Source organism: Erithacus rubecula (genome assembly GCF_903797595.1).
Source record: "Erithacus rubecula genome assembly, chromosome: 1".
NCBI lineage: Eukaryota > Metazoa > Chordata > Aves > Passeriformes > Muscicapidae > Erithacus > Erithacus rubecula.
Window position 1 is genome coordinate 72411082 of NC_136658.1, and position 17206 is coordinate 72428287.

The following is a 17206-nucleotide window of genomic DNA, read 5'->3' on the forward strand; positions in this document are numbered from 1 at the left end:
CCTTGGTGGTAGTATTGTCTTTTCAGAAAAATCAATAACAAAGACTTTTTTTTTAATATGAGAATTCAAAGTGGAAAAAAATGCTTGAATTTCATATTTATGTTAGTTCTGCTTAGAAATAGGCTTGCATTTATAAAAGCCAATGAAAAAACAAAAACAAACAAAAAAAACCAGCTAATCCCAAACTGTTACAGATTAAAGTTAAGCTTTTGTAGACAAAACTTTACTCACCAGGTCATGGCTGTGGTTTTTAACATGGCTATGGCTGATAAACAAGAATTCATCCAGCAAAGCTTATGTTTACTGAAGCCCACTGCTGTCACCCACACTCCATAATCAAAACAGCACAGTTTGTGCTTTCACATAGATATTATCATAAGATGAACATGTTCTAAAAATGAAATAGCTTTTACACATTTAGAAGGAACATTGTATTCCTACGATGAATGACACTTTGCTTTTCTGAAAAAGGATGGTATCATCTATGGATTGTCAGTGACATGTCTTTATATCTATATATATGTCAGCGACATGTCTATATATCTTTAGTATATCTATTTATTTTTTTATGAAAAAGGAGTAACTATAGGAAATTGAGAGAACATTAGAATATATGGAACTGTTGTAAGAGATATAATTTTGAAGTTATTCCAAGAGAAGGAGAAGAATTTTCTTTTTGCAATGTGTTCTGTAGAGTGGATGTGTGTACAACTACTTTCTTGACAGGCTTTTCCAGACCCACACGTGTTTGCTTGCAACAGTACTTTTGTCACACCCACTGCTAATTGTTTTCCTGTCTGGATCCCTTCAAAAATCGTGAAATTTTTCTGACCAAGCATATGGTAAAATAAGCTGTGAAACCTGTGCATTACAAATGTTTTGCAGTGATACTGTGACTTGAGACTTAATCTTAAATTAGTTTTGAGAAATAGCCTTTGAATTTTCTTAAAACAGTGTTAGGAAAAACTTGCACTGCATCCTCCTTTCCATAGCTCACATGACAAAGAAAAGCCATCCAGGGCAGTGGCAACTGCTAATCACTGCTTCTTCATGCACCCCTCTAGAGCTAACTGTAGCAACCCATTGACTTTTGGGTTTAGGTTTTCTTGAGGATTGTTAGCATTTTGTGTGCATTCATTGTCTGTCACTGTGGACACTCAGAGTGTGAAGTCTCTAGATGTTATTACCATATAAATAGGTAAACTATTGTTAGTAGCAGAATATTAAGACTCACCTGTTGTGTGGAATCTGTGAGACATTACTGTTTTGTTATTACATTAGGTTTTTTGAGTGTCTTGCACCTAGCTTATGACTAATAATTTATTTCAAAGGTGTTGATTTTTTTATTGACTGTTTTCATTGCAGGGTGTCTTTAGTTCTCGGGGACAAAAGATTCTTATGGCTGATGCAGATGGAGCTACAAAATTTGCAGATATTGAAAAAGTAGAAGAAGGTCTAAAGAATCTCCAGCCATGGTCTGTGAGTATAAATTCTCATGCTTTTACTTCAATACACATACATACCCTAATACACAAGATTGACTTTTGTAGTTCTCTTCAAATTTTCTGAGATCCAATTGAAGATGTAGGTATAAGTCTGAAGACTTAACTGTAAGGCTGGAAGACTCACAAATGGGCTGTCAGAAGAGCTTTCACTGAGTTCTTACCTCCTTTGCATCCAGTGTGCATACTTCAAGGCAGTACAGAACATTCTATTTGCTGTTTATCCTTCCTCCAAATTGTTTGAAGTTGTTCTGTTCTATATAAATAGCATGTGATTCCTACTTAGTTTTCTTTGTTAACTGTTTTGTTTTTTTCATTTTATCTGATGTCATCCTATATACCTTTAAGGGTGCATCTTAATTGTACCCTCTTTTATGCAGGTTTTCTTTTCTCAGGGTCCTTAGTTTAATGACAGTATTTGGAAGAACTTTTATTGTAAACAAAAATTCGAGAACCTGTGGAACAGGAACGCCTCCCTGCACAGTCATTCTCTTTCAGGAGCTTGACTTGAAAGACCTGAGGTTTATTTTCTGCTTAAATGCAGATGAGTGAGGTGCTTGCAGCTGGTTTCCCAGAGTGCCAGATGAGATGTGCAGCCTTTCAGTCACAGCTGCAGAAGATGTGCCTCTGGAAAGGGTTGCAGTCTGCGAGTGCAAGAGCCGTGAGCGCAGGACCCAACGGGCAGCGTGTGACCCTGATTCTCTTCCCTGCCAGGGTGGCAGCAGCTGCTGGTTATCCAGCATGGGCCTCAAATAGAGTAGAATTGAGAGATTTTAATGTGAGAAGCAGTAGTGTGAGAATAGTGTAAAACCTTTTGTTTTGATCATGGTGATTTAATTTGGGATTATATTTTTGGCTGATACTGTGGCACTTTATTAATTTATTGTATTCAAAGATACATCAGTGCAACAAGTGCTTTATTCTGTTATTGGTTCCATTGTGCAATATTTAAGGAAAATGTACATTATAACATTTAGTTCCTGCTGCACACTTACATGTGCTGCTAAACTTGCTGTATGCATAAAGTAAACCAGAATAAATTGAGGCAATTTGCATGTACCATATGCAAATTGCAATAAACTTTAGGTTATCTCTTAATTGTAGAAGACTGATTTAGGCTCAAAACCTAGCAGTAAAGTAAGTGCAGCTACAGGATGCAGAAAAGTGTTCTGCCTTGAAGGTTTTTTTATTTTATTGTTCTCAACACAGGATTCCACTGACTCAAATAATATTTGTTTAAGTAATAACTCTTTATTTTATATTCCTATACAGAATGGGATGGCTATTTCCTGTGGTTCTAGAGCTCATCTGGAGAAGGACTCAATAGCAAAGGTTTGTTTCCATTTCCTGCTGTGTACTAATAACCAAATATTTCCATTATTTGTTTCTTCTCTGCAGGTTGTGCAATTAGATAATCAATATTTGTAAAAGAATGGAAGCTAAAAATACGGAAAAGCTTGTCATACACACAGGATGTTCTCCATCATGTACAATGGATGTGTTCTAGATTTCAGGCACTTAAAACTCATTTCAGTTAGTGTTCCAATTTATGGATTTAATTTTTATAGTTGAGAATATCTCACAAGCAGAGCTTCTAAACCCTGAAAGAATTGGTAGCTATTAACCAGTACTGGGGCTGGAATGGAAGGCAGCTGATGAGTTCATTATTATTGATTTCCTTCCAGTGCAAGAACTTAGCCTGCAGATCTTGAAACCTGTTTAAATTGAGTTGCAGATAATTAGCAGCCAGCTGTTTGAAGAGTACATCTATTCATGGGAAAGTGGTTTAAGTCTTCTGTGTTACTCATAGTAAAATTTTTGAGTTTTGAACACACAGACAGTATTGTTCTATGTGTGACTCCTGTGTAATAAACAGTGATGCACAGGCACATGGCCTTATCTTGCATCTGATTTTCTGATGTCTTGGCAGACAGTAATTGACAAAGCACAGGCATGAAACTTACATTGCAACAGACACATTGCTGGGCTCATTTTTTAGTGTCATTGGATGTGCTCATCCTGGTGAATGTTCTCAACAGTAAGCTTTATTTATACCAATGATTAGTACTTGAAATTATTCTAAGATATATACACAACTACTAAAATAGTTACAGAAGTTCAGAAGAAGTTATACTAGTAATGTTCAGCCCCTGGTAGATCTGTACTTTTTTCTTTTGGTTTATGAGATAGTATTGGAGTGATTCACTCTTTTTGGTTCTTGCAAATATTGCTGCATGTATATTAGTATCCTCACAAAAAAGAAAAAAAAAAAACAACAAGTAAAAAACCTTTATCATTATCAGAAACTAGGAACTACTACAGGGTGATTATAGAGCCTAGGGGAACCTAGAGAAAATGTTTCCTTACATGGGTAAGTGCTGAATTTGGACAGACTTCTTTCAGTGCATTCATATTTCTTACTTCTTTCAGTGCATTCATATTTCTTGAACGTCTTGCTACATTAGGGAGAGGAATTCAAACAGGACATTCATCTTTTTATACAAAAGTACAATTTTTAGAACATGTTCATCCTTTGCTTCCTGCTTCTCCCCATATTTCTGAAGTTTTAATAGAGAAATCACAAACTGGTTAGGTAGTACTGATTTGCTTGAAATGTGTAGCCCATTTTGTTTCACTCAGTTGTCCCTAGACTGGAGTAGAAAGACTACCTTTACTATAAGGTAGTAAGACTGTTGTGTAGTGCAATAGGCATAAAAAAGTTGCATAACAGTCTTTTAGATGTTGGGGTTTATCTCTGGACTTAATGGCATCTAAAACAGTAGAATGAAGCTGTGATAAGCAGCTGTATTGAATTTGTTAAGACCTGAATTTCGCCCTTGCATTCAGTCTCAATTTTTCTGATCTGCCTCCAGAATTGTTAATGTCCTTTAATAAATCTATATTATGACTTGCATATATAGTCTTAGGAGTGGTAAGTATAACCCAGGAACTCCTCTTTGTGAAGCAAGTGCACAGTTTCACTGTCTGACAATCATGCAGCCTCCTAGCACTTCCCTTCTGGCCCTGGTGAGAGCCTAGTGTCACAAGATCCAAAAGAGCCAAAGAAGCCACATCGGATCCACCATTAACCTGGGGCAGGAGCACTTCTCAAAAGGCACAAGCTATGAATTTGATTTTCCTTAAGCCAAAGGCTATTACATAATAAGCCAAGCATCTTCTCTGTTTTTCAAGTGAGATTCTAAACTGTTGGCTTTAAAGGCATCTCTTATCACCCAGAGAAGATTTTACATAATATATGGCTCACAGTTATAGACACAATTATCTAAATTTAGCCAGAGAACAGCAGTGAGTTCAGAAGCAATTTTTTGATCACAGTTCTAGTTGTTTAGGAACTATCTTGAATAAAACATTAAGAGGGACCTCTGCAAATCCAGACTCCGGCCTCTAGAGTCCATGGGCAAAATTATCTGTGTGATTATTGTGTGAAGAACACAATTGTAACCCAAGAGGAGGCTGGAAAGATTTATCAGGAATATAAAATATATATGTAAAAGCAAAAGAGATGACTGTAACATTGCTGGAAATACAAAATGAAATATCTTGCACAGCAGCCTTTACTTTAGACATGGTTTTCACTTGGTCCATTGTATGCTTCCAAAGAATCACACAGAAGATACTGTGGCTGTTACACTAATTATCTGAAATCCAGGTGCAGGTTCCTGCTTTATTAAATAAGGCATAATCCAGAGTGAAAAACTGCTCTGAACTGGGGAGAGGAGAAAAAGGAACTTGGATTTCTCTTATCTTAGACTGCACACATGACTAGCAAGTCTTTCCCTAGATCAAAATCTTTCCCTTTCAGCCAATGTTTTGTCTGACTATAACAATTGGTAAGTTCTGTTTTCATTCCAGTTTCAAAATACAGCCAGTTCACAAACCTTTAAAGCTGTCACAAAACACGGTTACTGTCCTGTAAGTCAGCTCTCTTCAACCACTTCACTCATCACTCAGATAAAACCACCTAACTTGTTGCCTTTTGTCCACAGCGCTCTTACTTCCGAACTCTGCTCATGTATGGGTTCCACTTCCTGGTGTGGTTTCTCTGTGTCAAAGAGATCCGGGACACACAGTGTGGATTTAAACTCCTAACCAGAGAGGCTGCCTTGCAGACTTTCTCAAGCCTTCACATAGAACGCTGGTAAATTGATCCTTTTTCTGTTGGTGGTGTTTTTTTAATAATTGAACATGGATTTTAAAAAGTTATTTTAGTATTGCAGCTACCATGAAGAATGTGATGCCTGTGTACAAATCCCAGCTGCTCAGTTTAGCCAATTATAGTACTGCCTGCATGGCAGCTTCAATTTCTTGTTATGTTAAAGTATCCTGGTAATTGCTAGAAGTTCTATGTTCTTATTAAGATACATTTTAGGAAAGTAGTTGGGTATTTAATTTTATTCTTTATTTAATTTTATTCTTGTTTCTCAGAAGATGTATGTAATCCTAGATAGGGTATTTTGGTTTTGCCTTGTGTCAGAGGAAATGGTAATTGACTAGGAAAAAGGAGAGGAAAAAAAGAGGAGAAAGGCCTCAAACAACTGAAAATCCCAATAACTCTTTTTTTTTTTCACATCCAGAGCAAACAATTTTTCATGGTGCTGTAATTCACTCCTAGTTTCTGAGAGTCCTCTCTCCTTCTACAGATATGAGCCATGCAAACAGTAAGAAATGGAGAGAAGCTGTTATTATAATAAAGTTAAGAGTATTCAAAGCTCTTATCTATCAGTGTTATTTTTTATGCATTACAATTCAGTACTGCTTAACCAAAGTATTTTATGTAAAATCAATATCTGATGTTTGTAGTTGCTGAGGACTATAGTGAAAGCAAATGCTTATTCTTTACTTATTTTCTTGCTAAAGTATTTTATGTGAGGAGCACTGACAGATGCCATTAATTTAAGACAACAGAAAATTATGTGTAGTCTTTTAATTATTTTAGAGCTCCTTTAGCTGTAATTTAGGTAGAACAGTTCCTGTTCTGTTTGAGTTCTATTTGAGTGATACAGCCATGACTGCTATTATGGGACTGAAGCACTATTTTCACACAAATACCACAATTCCTGTAAATCTTCTATGCCACAATTTTTTTGCTAGAAAGGGTAGTTTAATTAGGTACAATCCAATCTCTTCAAACTATTGTCTTCATTCAGGGAAATCTCTCATGGGCTTCCACTTGCTTGACAGGGAACATAATTGCTGAACAATGTTCCCATACACAAATGTGTGCAATCCTATAGTCCTAGTCAATTCCAGTGTGTATAGTTCTAGGCTGAGCTTTGACAGCTGTACTGCCCCTGCAGACTGCAGTTGCAAAGGTTGTGTTTGGGCACATGAATCTCATGGGGATTGTAGAGCTATTGCTGCATTGAATCTATAACTGTCTGAAAAACACAGTCAAAAATTCACTTTGCCATCCAAGCAGTTTGCTTATTGCCCTGAAGGAGACTAGGGTTCTGGCTGAGCCAGAAGTATGATTTGTGCTGCTACCTCCAAACCCTGTCTTGATCTGTAAAGCTCTGTAAATTCATATACAGGGATTTTCTAAATACATGGTTAAACTGATATGCAAAGCCCAGAAGTGCACATCTCAAAATTGCCTTAACTTCATTTTATAAATTATAAAAGAAAACTGAAAGAAAAAAATGAGGATAATCATTTTCAGCTGTAAAAATGCAGTCTTAAATTTTATTCTTTTTTAAACTGAAGGATCTTTTTGTAATTGGATTTGTTGGTTATATAAAGTATTTTCTAGATAACAACAAGCTTTCTTCTGTCACTTCAATTATCTAGCACCAAAGGAATGAAAGATTAAAACAATTGTGCTGTACCCCATTATCCAGGAATAGAAGCAGTGAAAAAGGGATATTGCTAACATTTTAAAGAAATGATATCATTGGTGTGGACATACCAGATCTTTGTGTCTTAGTTCATTGTGCCTTGTATGTGGCACTAGAAGATGAGTCTTCTATTCTTGTTCCTTTATCTACAGTAATCCATAAACTAATCCCCTCTGTGTTTTCTTATTTATCTGAAATGTACTGGTTAGTGATGAAAAATGCTCGTTTTATGTGCCAAGAAAAGAGCGACCCAATTCTCCCAAGAAAGAAGCTCTTCAGATAATTCCAAGTCACAAATTAGCCTAAAACAGCCATAGGTTTTTGGGTTTTTTAAAATTTAGTTTAATTCTGCTCAAACTGTCAATGTATTGTCTGGTTTTATGTTCATCTGTCAATCAACAGTCTCAGTGTTTACCACCTTCTTTTTTATATTGATTGGCTAATTTAAACCAAATCTGACAGAAGAGTAGAGATTTCAAGATCAAAAGCTTTTGCAAGGTTTGGGGAAAATTAAACCCTCTTAGAGGAAAGGAGAAAAACTCAGAGGAGAAAAACTCAGATTATTGCCACTGCTGAAGGAAAAAAAACATGGTCTCAAAAGTTACCTTTTTGCTCCACAGTTAGTCATTAGCATATGTAACTGGAAGATAGCATGTCAGTGCACAAATCAAGTATTGTCCCTTTCCCAGTTAATATTCGTAAGATCTGAAAATAAACTGGGAGATGGGGGAGGTGTAATATGTGAGCAGAGTGCATATATTCAGGGAAGTGATAGTCCTAAGTGAGTGTTGTACAAACAGTTGGGGTAATTGCAATTGGAAATTATATAGGGACATCAAACATTCATCCCATAGCATTAGATTTCTTTGAATATAATTGTGTCAGAATATGAAACTGCTCAATGCTGGAAACTTCTTATTTTAAGCAAATCTGGCCCCTGATATCTTTCCATTGCAGAACACATGTAAAAAGGAAAATACAAACCAGTTAGATGTTGTGCCATAGAGGTTCTGTAATATCATGAGTATGGAGGCAGAAGAGTTAGAAATAGTACTTGTTTATCTACTTCTTGTGACCTGGAACAGAGTTTCCAACTGCATCGCAGAGAAACTGAAGCCACCAGCAAGGGGTAGCAGAGAAACCACTATCTTGGTACTAGATAAGAGGCTCTGAAATCTGGATTTATTTCCTCTTCTGTGTCACTGCACTGGGGCTACTTGACATCCAAGGAAATTATTTGATTCTCTTTGAATCTTAAAATCTCACAAGTGGGGTGCAGGTCTGTTGAAGGAGTGTTCAGTTCTATGTGGTCAGTGCTCAGATGTTGTGGGAATAATGGAGGAGGGTGCTGGATTTAATAGGATAAAAGCCATCTGAGTTAAGCACCCTGGTCCTGGAGCCTGCCCAGGGCTCCCCAGCTGCTGCACTGGAACACATGATGAGCTGCTGAAGGGAATGAGCACCAGGCTTCTGCACAAACCAAATCATCTCCTGTCTGCTCCAGCTTAGTCAGGCTTGCATTTGTGGGGGTACTGCTGTGCTAGGTAAATGCTTATAAAAATACTTAGACTAAAATTGATGCATAACATGTTTACTCATGGCATTAATATAAAATTGCTATAAAATCATCTATCTAATAATTCCCACCTGCTTAGACCCTCACTTCTTTATGCTTTGACCATGGACATGGATGTGAATATCACATCTTTAATATTAAAAACACCAGAAAACAGATCAGAATTTTTTTCTTGCTGTGCTATATTTGATTTATAGATGCTTATATTTAGGAGATCCTGAAACTGAAGCATACAAAGAAAAATACACTTTTATCATTATGGTAACAAGGATCACGTAACACTTTTTAAAGTGACCAAGCTATTTCCTAGATTATTTTTTTAATCTAACCCTAAATTTTAGAAGGCATTTGAAAATTAATAGATTCTACAAACTGTTTATGTATTCAATACTAAGAAATAATGCTTAGAAACTAAACTGACTTTTTTTGGTGAGTGTTCCCATTGTCTTTTTTGTTTAACTGTCCTTTGGCAGTGTATATATGAATATAAACGAAACATTCTTGAAATTTACTTTCTAAATAGCAAAGTTTTGACATGAGTTTGAAATGAAAGCAACCTTTTGAACAGAGAGCATATGCTTTGTGTTTTAGATTCTGAATTTGATTACACAGCTAATCTGTTTTTCAAAAATGGATGGAGCAGATTTTTTAATTTAAAACTTAAAAGAAAATTAAAAGAGATTTTATAAAAACATAACAGAGACAGTTGGAATTACTTCAGGCTATAAAAGAAGGTCTAGTTCTGCATCTACAGTCTTGACCTGAAAAATGTAACTGTTCATGTTAAATTTTGATGTACAGGAGAAATACTGGAAAATTAAATGATCTCGCTGGCCGAGTTTTCTTATCCTAAATTTGATCGTTGATTTCTTCTGACAAAAAAAAAGAAGATAAATTTTTTTCCAGCCAGAAAATGTCTATCCTTAGGAGAGCTAGATGTAGCAATTGCAGTCATACCTTTATGATAAAAGGAGGGGAAATTCAAAATGTAGTTGTAGTCCTGGTTTGATTGACATATTTTTGTGAAGTGGCAATTTATGGTGGCATTGTACAAGCCTGCAGATCAATGAAGGCATCAAATTGTTGCTGTTACTCTTATCCATAAAAATTGCCTTGTGCACTGAACAGGGCATATTGTTTTACATTTAAAACTAGGGAAGATCAATATAAAAAAATAAAGTTTGTTTCTCCAGTTTGTAACTTATGTCTAAATACGAGTTGCTATATAAAAATCACAGGAAAAAAAAGCATTCATATTGCTACAGGGATTTTTTTTCCCCTTTTGTGCGACTGTAGACCAACACAAGCAGCGGAATGAACTGTTTTATTCTTTATTTTGTGCATGGCAAGTACAATTGTTTATGAGTGTCTAGTCAACGCAGAAATATTTTTGCTGTTTTACTGTGTCTGGTTTGTCTGGTACAAAGTCCTGCTCTTGGCTGACATGTGGACTTTCAAAAGCCCAAGTTCAGCTAGGGCAGTTCTGGCAGTGTAGGCCACTTAGCATCCTGTTTCATTGTTAGACCTCTTTGACCATTGGCTGTTTTCTTTGCCTTAAGAGTTTACTGGAAAATCATATTTTGGATGTACAAAACTCATAAATTCCAGTTAAAACATTATAACTGAAGCCTGATTTCGTTTTTTGTGACAAATAATATTGGTCCAGAAAAAGAGAGAGTCTTACTGCAATTTTAAAATACAGAATAATTTTTAAGGATAGGTACTTTATAAGCTCAAGCATCTTAAGGGTTCAGTTTTAAAAAGACTGAATTCAATTAAACACCTATCAACTTGGTTATCAATTTAATTTTAGCCAGTGTTGCCTTAAGTTGTTACTTTTACAAAACACAACTACATGGATAATTTTTTCTTTACTTTATATTACATGTTTGTGGTAATTACCACATCACAGAGCCACTATTAGAAGTAGATGGGGAAATTGTTCACATCATAGCTTTTTGGCTATCTAACTCTGGGTACTTAGATTGGAACCTGAATTCTTTCAGGCTGGAGCCAAGTTTGGGAATTCTGAGCTGTGTGTCCCCCTCCCTAGAGGCAGCAGAATGAAGTACATGGTGTGAGTAATACCTTGGTGTTTCCAGGAGCAGTTCTGTCACAGGTTAACTGCTCACCGATGGCTTTGTAACAAATCTTGAATTGCACTTAGAGCTCATCTGCTGGTGTGGCTTTGATCTCCTCTAGGGTAGGCTCCATCTACCACACCCAAGCTTAAGCCGGGCTGTGGAAGTTTGTATGGCTCTCCTGTAGCATCTGGATCTGGTGGTCTGCAGTGTGGCTGTACTGCTGTCAGTGTATTGAGCACACTGCAGTCTGTATTCCCTCACTAACCATTCTGATAGACTGAAAGGTGGTGGGGAAAAGGGATGGAAAATGGTAACCCAGTGGTATTCTATTGAAGTCATTCTCCTTTCAGCTTTGAATAGTTGTTTTGGTTTTTTGTTTTTTTTTAATTTCAGGATATGTTCACTGTTACCCAAATGGCAACCACATGTAACGATATTAGTGTTCAACCTGATTAATTCCTGTGCTTTTAATCTCTTACTTTGAGCCCTGTAGTTCACAGAACTATTTAATACTGTTGTTCTGTGATGTATGTGCTGACATTCCAGTAATCAGTTGTCCACAGGAATTACTGCAAATAACTATTAGTTCACTAATAGTTTATGTAATACTTTTAGAGCAGCTAATACAATCTAATTCATCAGGCAATTATTCTGCGTCTCTTAAGATTTTTAGTCATTTAAGTAGTAAGTATTACAAAATTAGATTTAGTCTTAATACACATGATTCATAAACATTCAAAGGTGAATACATTGGTTTTTTGGCTCACAAATGTAAAATGTCAGCAAAAAATTAAATAATACCTCTTCAGTAGAAGAGGCTATGGAGTGATTAATAAAATAGTATTCAACCTTCGTGTAAAGAAAGTGGTGAAATGGCAAGGCTGCTTGGAGCAGATTTAGTTCACTGAGGTAAAAAAATAGTTTATTCTTGTAACTTTTTTGGTGACAATGAGGAGGCCTGTGTCCTAATCAAAGTCAGATTTGCAAAGTAGCTCTAAATTCCCTGTACACGATAGCTGTAGTCTCTGTAGATAACATCTGTCTGTGCTGCCTTTGCTTGTTTTAATTCTGTCCTGTTTGGAATCATGGCTCTCCTGTCATGTACATGGAGAGCGCAGGTTCAGCTCTGTGCATGTGCCTGTGTTTCCACCAACAAGCCAGCCTGCTGGGGTCTGTACCTCAGTGGGAGCCTATCTGTGTGTGTCAGACCTACATGCACATTTCAAAGTGAACTAATGTTGTTGTTGCATTTGTTAATAGTTTTACAGAAATGCACTGCTTAAGAGGAGAAGCTAGCTTGAAGTAGAAGGAAATAACATTTGAACTTAGCAAGCAACCTGCTGAAGTGTGTTTTTTGCCTGCTCTTGATCACCTTGTCTGTTCCTTTCCATCTTTTCTCTAGTGTTAAATGGAATTACCAAAGACATGAATTCAAGCAATCCTTTAAGCATGAATGGTTTTTGGTTGGTTTTTTTTTTTTTTTTTAATTGCATACATTTGCTCCAGTGGCAAAAGATTTTCTTTCATTTCAAAAGAAAACTATCTTGGACTTAGAAATGAGAATTTAAGGCAAATCACCAGAATCTTCATAGTTGTAATTTGTGTTCAACCTTGTCAATAGTAGCTATTGGCAGTTTCATGTGCTGATTCTTAAATGAGCATTAAAATCTGCCAAACTGCTTGTTGAATATCAAAAATCTGGTGTTTCAGAGCCAGAAGGCCCACTTGAGAATGCATGTACAGGAATGAAGCACACAGACAATTCTCCGTGCAGAGAACTGAGAGGATTAAGGTATATTCTGGACAAAGTTAGCAGGAAGGAGCACCAGACAGAGCAGGATCACTGTCCCAGTTTATTTTGCTGTACAACCTACAAAAAATTGAGGCAACAAAAAAGACAAGTGTCTCAAGAGGGATTTTGTGTTGTGCATGAAGTGGTCACTGTACTGTTGTTTGGATTCTGTTGTGCACAGTAACATGAATGATTTCTCACTTCTGTGCTGCTGTCTTGAGTTCCTTGACTGAGAAAGTAAAAGGAGCACCCATCAGATCAGCATAAAGCCACAGCAGGTAGATGTTCTCTTTGATGAAACTATACTAGAGGTGTGGAGTGACACTGTACATTTGACTGCTTGGTCTTCCTGGTGTTCAAAAATGTTTAAATTGCAATTGTGACAGAATGAAAAGCAAGCAGTGGGCTGAACAGAGTCATCTATACCTTCAAAAACAGGACACAGGGAAGTATTGTTATTGTTGTCTGTATTTTGGCTGTGTTGAGATGTTTAGTCAGGAAAACTAATTTCCCATCCACATGTATCTGACCCATAGAGCATTGGTACCAACTGCATATCTGAATAGTCATTTAATTAACATTTCCACTGTCTTCTGGGAGTATGTGTGATTATATTTGGTATTTCCTGTTCTTCTTCAGGGCGTTTGACGTGGAGCTTCTTTATATAGCCCAGCGCATGAAAATACCTATAGCAGAAGTTGCTGTCAACTGGACTGAAATAGAAGGTAGGGAGATAGTTCATGATCTTATAAGATTGCTGACATGTCAATCCAGAATAAAAGATCCAGGGTTGTTTCCCTATTTACCAGGTTTTGATAACACACAGCCATCTTTCCATACAAATTTTGAATTCCATGTCCTTGCAAGCCAACTGCCATGGCTTGGTACAGAAGGAGTTTGGTAAAGGGGTAGTATGGCAGAGAAGCTCTGCAGTCTCACTGGAGACAAAAGTAAAGAATTACACTGCTGGGACTAAATACTGCTTTGGCATGTCCTCTTGCTGTAATGTGTTAATAAATTAGTGCAATTGTAAAACACTGTACAGGCAGTCTGACCATCATCACTTACTGATTCAATTTCATTTCACTGTATCTTGCCTTCCAAAATTCTCAGCTATTAGGCTTCCTCTAGAGCACCATCTCTTCTTAAGATGTGATATTGTTTCAGACCTGTGGAAAGGTCTCTCCCTCTGAGTTACTGGGAAGTATAGCTCCATGCATATTTCTTCAGTGCAGAGCCAGCTTAAAAGGTACTGCTTGCTTAGGCTCACTTTCCCCTCCATCAAATGCAGTTCCTCTATTTTTTTACCCTTCTCATTTTTTTTATCTTTCTTCTAATCTTCTCAGCAAAACCCTTGAACAACAGAAATCATAATGAAATGTAGTAATGATAAAAGGTGCAAGTAGAGAATGTCCTGAGTCCTGAACTTTACTAGAAATGTTTCCTTCTGGTGCAGTTCCACGTGTACATTGCACTTTACACAAATATTATCAGAAATGGCAGAAGGCTTGGTTTTGTAGTGTGGCTTTTGTAGTTTGCCTTGCCTGATGATCGGCACCTTTGTCTTATTGTTGTAAGACAAGCTGATGGGCCTCTTCTCCAAAGCTGCTGGATAAATCATTTGCTTATTATTGGTGTTCAGGTTCCTGTTTACTTCAACAAAGCCTTGTCACAGAGAGCACTGCACATCTTGTCACATATATGGAATTACTGTACTGGTTGCAAACCATAATGTCCCACCTATGGCATAATGTTGTTACTATAAAGCAATTGCTTTCAAAATATAAATTTTTTATTAATGTTAAGATCTAGAATCTGGGGCTGAGTGTGCTGAGAATGTTCATGACTGCTTGAATGTGTGTCATGCCAGTGCTCATTTTTTTTTCTAACAATGTCATTCTGATTTTCTTCTTCATTAATCACAGGTTCTAAGTTAGTTCCCTTTTGGAGCTGGCTGCAGATGGGCAGGGATCTTCTTTTTATACGACTGCGATATATGACTGGTGCCTGGAAGCTTGAAGCAAAAAAATGTAATTAGGTTATTTACATTTTCCAAATATATTATTATGCTTAATGGAACTCGAGAACAGTTTCAATCAAGTGAAGTGGTGGTGAAAGCTGAGGTAATTCTTCATTGCTCCTCTGGTATGTTTTATTTTTGCAGCATGTGTATGTTTTATAAGATTGTCAGCAGAGATTTTTCTACATTTTGGAAAAAGAAAGCATTTCCAAAAAGATTTTCATCAGTGGTAATTGAGTTTTTATTTTATTAAATAGTAGCTTTAACGTGTCTTATAAATTCATTCAAATAAATATATCTGCTTTTGTCTCATCATACATCTGGAATCTCCTTATTAAGAGGAGGTATTAAAAAGAGACACTCTGTTCTACATTGTGTAATGTTCTGTTCTGAATGACCACAACCGTTTGTTTCTGTTATATCTGGAAATTCTAGGCCATATTGCAGCTTGGAATTATCATTCATGGTTCACACTGATGTATGGTTAGATTCAATGTTATGGGAAACATTAATGGATTTTACTGAGTTGTAATAGTAATGTTCATAAAGTTGTTTCTCAAGATTTCCAGTCATCTCTTGACATTCCAAATGTTTTTGTCTGAGGCTGAAATAGTTTTCCTGAGATGAAACTGCAGATCTTTTCCATACTATAGAAGGTCCAAGAGAAAGCACATTTAATTTTAAAATGTCTTTTATAAATATGTTTTGCTCACACATACTTACTACTGTATGCTAAATGCTAGGAGTCCTTGACATCTACAGGTCTGTAGTGAAAAGGGTATGGAAAGCTCAGAGCATGCAGAAGTGAGACCCAGTGAACACTGGGGACCTGTGCATTAGTAATACCAGTCTGATGTTGTCATGCTTCAAATGAGATCAGAGACTGAGGGAGGGGTCTTGACTCTTTCATACTAATGTCATGCTGCATTACAGTACAGCAACAGTTTCATTTGTGCTTTCAAAGTAGCTGTGAATTGCCAACAAACTAAGCCAATCTGTCTTTCTGAAACTTGTACAATTTTGAAGAGCTTTAAAGAATTAACAATGTATGATTGTACTTTCATATGTGAATTCACTGGTGATTTTTTTTTTTTTTTTTTTTTGTAATACTGACTTGAGTTTTCCTTCTGTTAGGGTTACCTCAGTTTTCTATAAAGTGCTGGAATAAATTCTCAAAAAATATGTTCAGTTTGACTTCAAAGTCTTTATTCTCTTACCTTGTCCAGATACATGTCTGTCACTTCTGCTGAATCAATCACAACTCCTCATTGCCATTGCAAGAATAAAATACCAGCTCCTGAGGACACCCGAGGAAAACCACCACAGTGTGGATTCACAGAATCAAAGAATATGTTGAGTTGGAAGGGACCTACAGTGGTTGCTTCTATAGGTGTAGCCTGATGCATTGCCTGGCAGTGGGAATAAAAGCTGAACTGGAGTAAAAGAAGAAGCCAACTGGAATGGAAGGAGAATGGGGAGAAATAGAAAAGGAGAATGCTCTTGGGCTGAGGTTGAAAGCCAGAGCAAAATGGAAGATTTACTTCAGATGAGAAAGATGGTTGGCTTTGTCTTCTGTCACTCATGTAGCAGTCAGAAGTCTTCTGGGTAGCATACTCAGCTCCTATGGAGTTATTTGGAGATCATGAAGTACAGACACACAGGCAGTAACAAGAGACCGGGACTCACTACACACAAGCTCTAAAAAAGTATGTTTTAGACTCACACTTGGGTTTAGATTTTTGCTGTGCTCTCCTGTGTGTTCCTTCAGGCTCAACACAGTTGTTGCTCAGCAATCCCAGAATCAAAGAAAGATTCCCCTGGGTTCCATTTCAGAAGCAGATGTACTGGTTTAATTGCACAGAGCCATAAAGAGGAGTATTCCTGCTCCCTCTCTACACCTATTCTGGGGCTTAGAGTCTCCCTCAAGCCAGTTCAGCTCACTAGAATGGCAGGATGCTATCTTCTACATGTCTGTTTTTTTTTTTTTTTTTTTTTTTTTCTTATGAGATAGTTTTGTACCATTTCAGTGATCTGAAATGACTCCCTGCATGGTCCAGCAGGCAGAAGGTGCAGCAGCAAAAGAAGGGGTTCCCCTTTTGGTGGCTGTGAACTTACCACAGGTTTGTAGACTGACTTGTCACTTGGAGGCTAGTACACTTTCCAAGGCCAGGAAAAGTAAATTAAATTTCCTCCTTTAAGCCCATACAAGACCTGAGATCTTGTTGCCCTTTCAAAATGAGACCTTGAATTACTGAGCTCCATCAAGAGAGATCTGATTCTGTCTCTTGATGTGTTCCAGAGACCCCACTTGATTTTACAAAGTGATACAACATGAAATGGGAGGCTTGAGTAGAATGTTTCAGTCAATCCTAGTAGG

At 37.0% G+C, this 17206-nt stretch overlaps 1 protein-coding gene across 3 annotated transcripts in view; it reads left to right on the forward strand.

The window, feature by feature from the left end:
• Positions 1–16012, forward strand: part of ALG5 (ALG5 dolichyl-phosphate beta-glucosyltransferase) — a 20480-nt gene extending 4468 nt beyond the window's left edge. For 2 of the 3 annotated variants that reach the window (XM_079314829.1, XM_079314831.1), the window contains 5 exons: positions 1366–1479; positions 2775–2834; positions 5510–5661; positions 13449–13534; positions 14735–16012. In XM_079314829.1, the coding sequence (XP_079170955.1) occupies positions 1366–1479; positions 2775–2834; positions 5510–5661; positions 13449–13534; positions 14735–14847 (525 nt within the window). In that variant the 3' untranslated portion in view covers positions 14848–16012. Of the gene's footprint in view, positions 1–1365; positions 1480–2774; positions 2835–5509; positions 5662–10939; positions 11011–13448; positions 13535–14734 lie in introns of those variants that run through there. The other variant, XM_079314830.1, reaches the window with a different exon arrangement.
• Positions 16013–17206: the final 1194 nt, after the last annotated feature.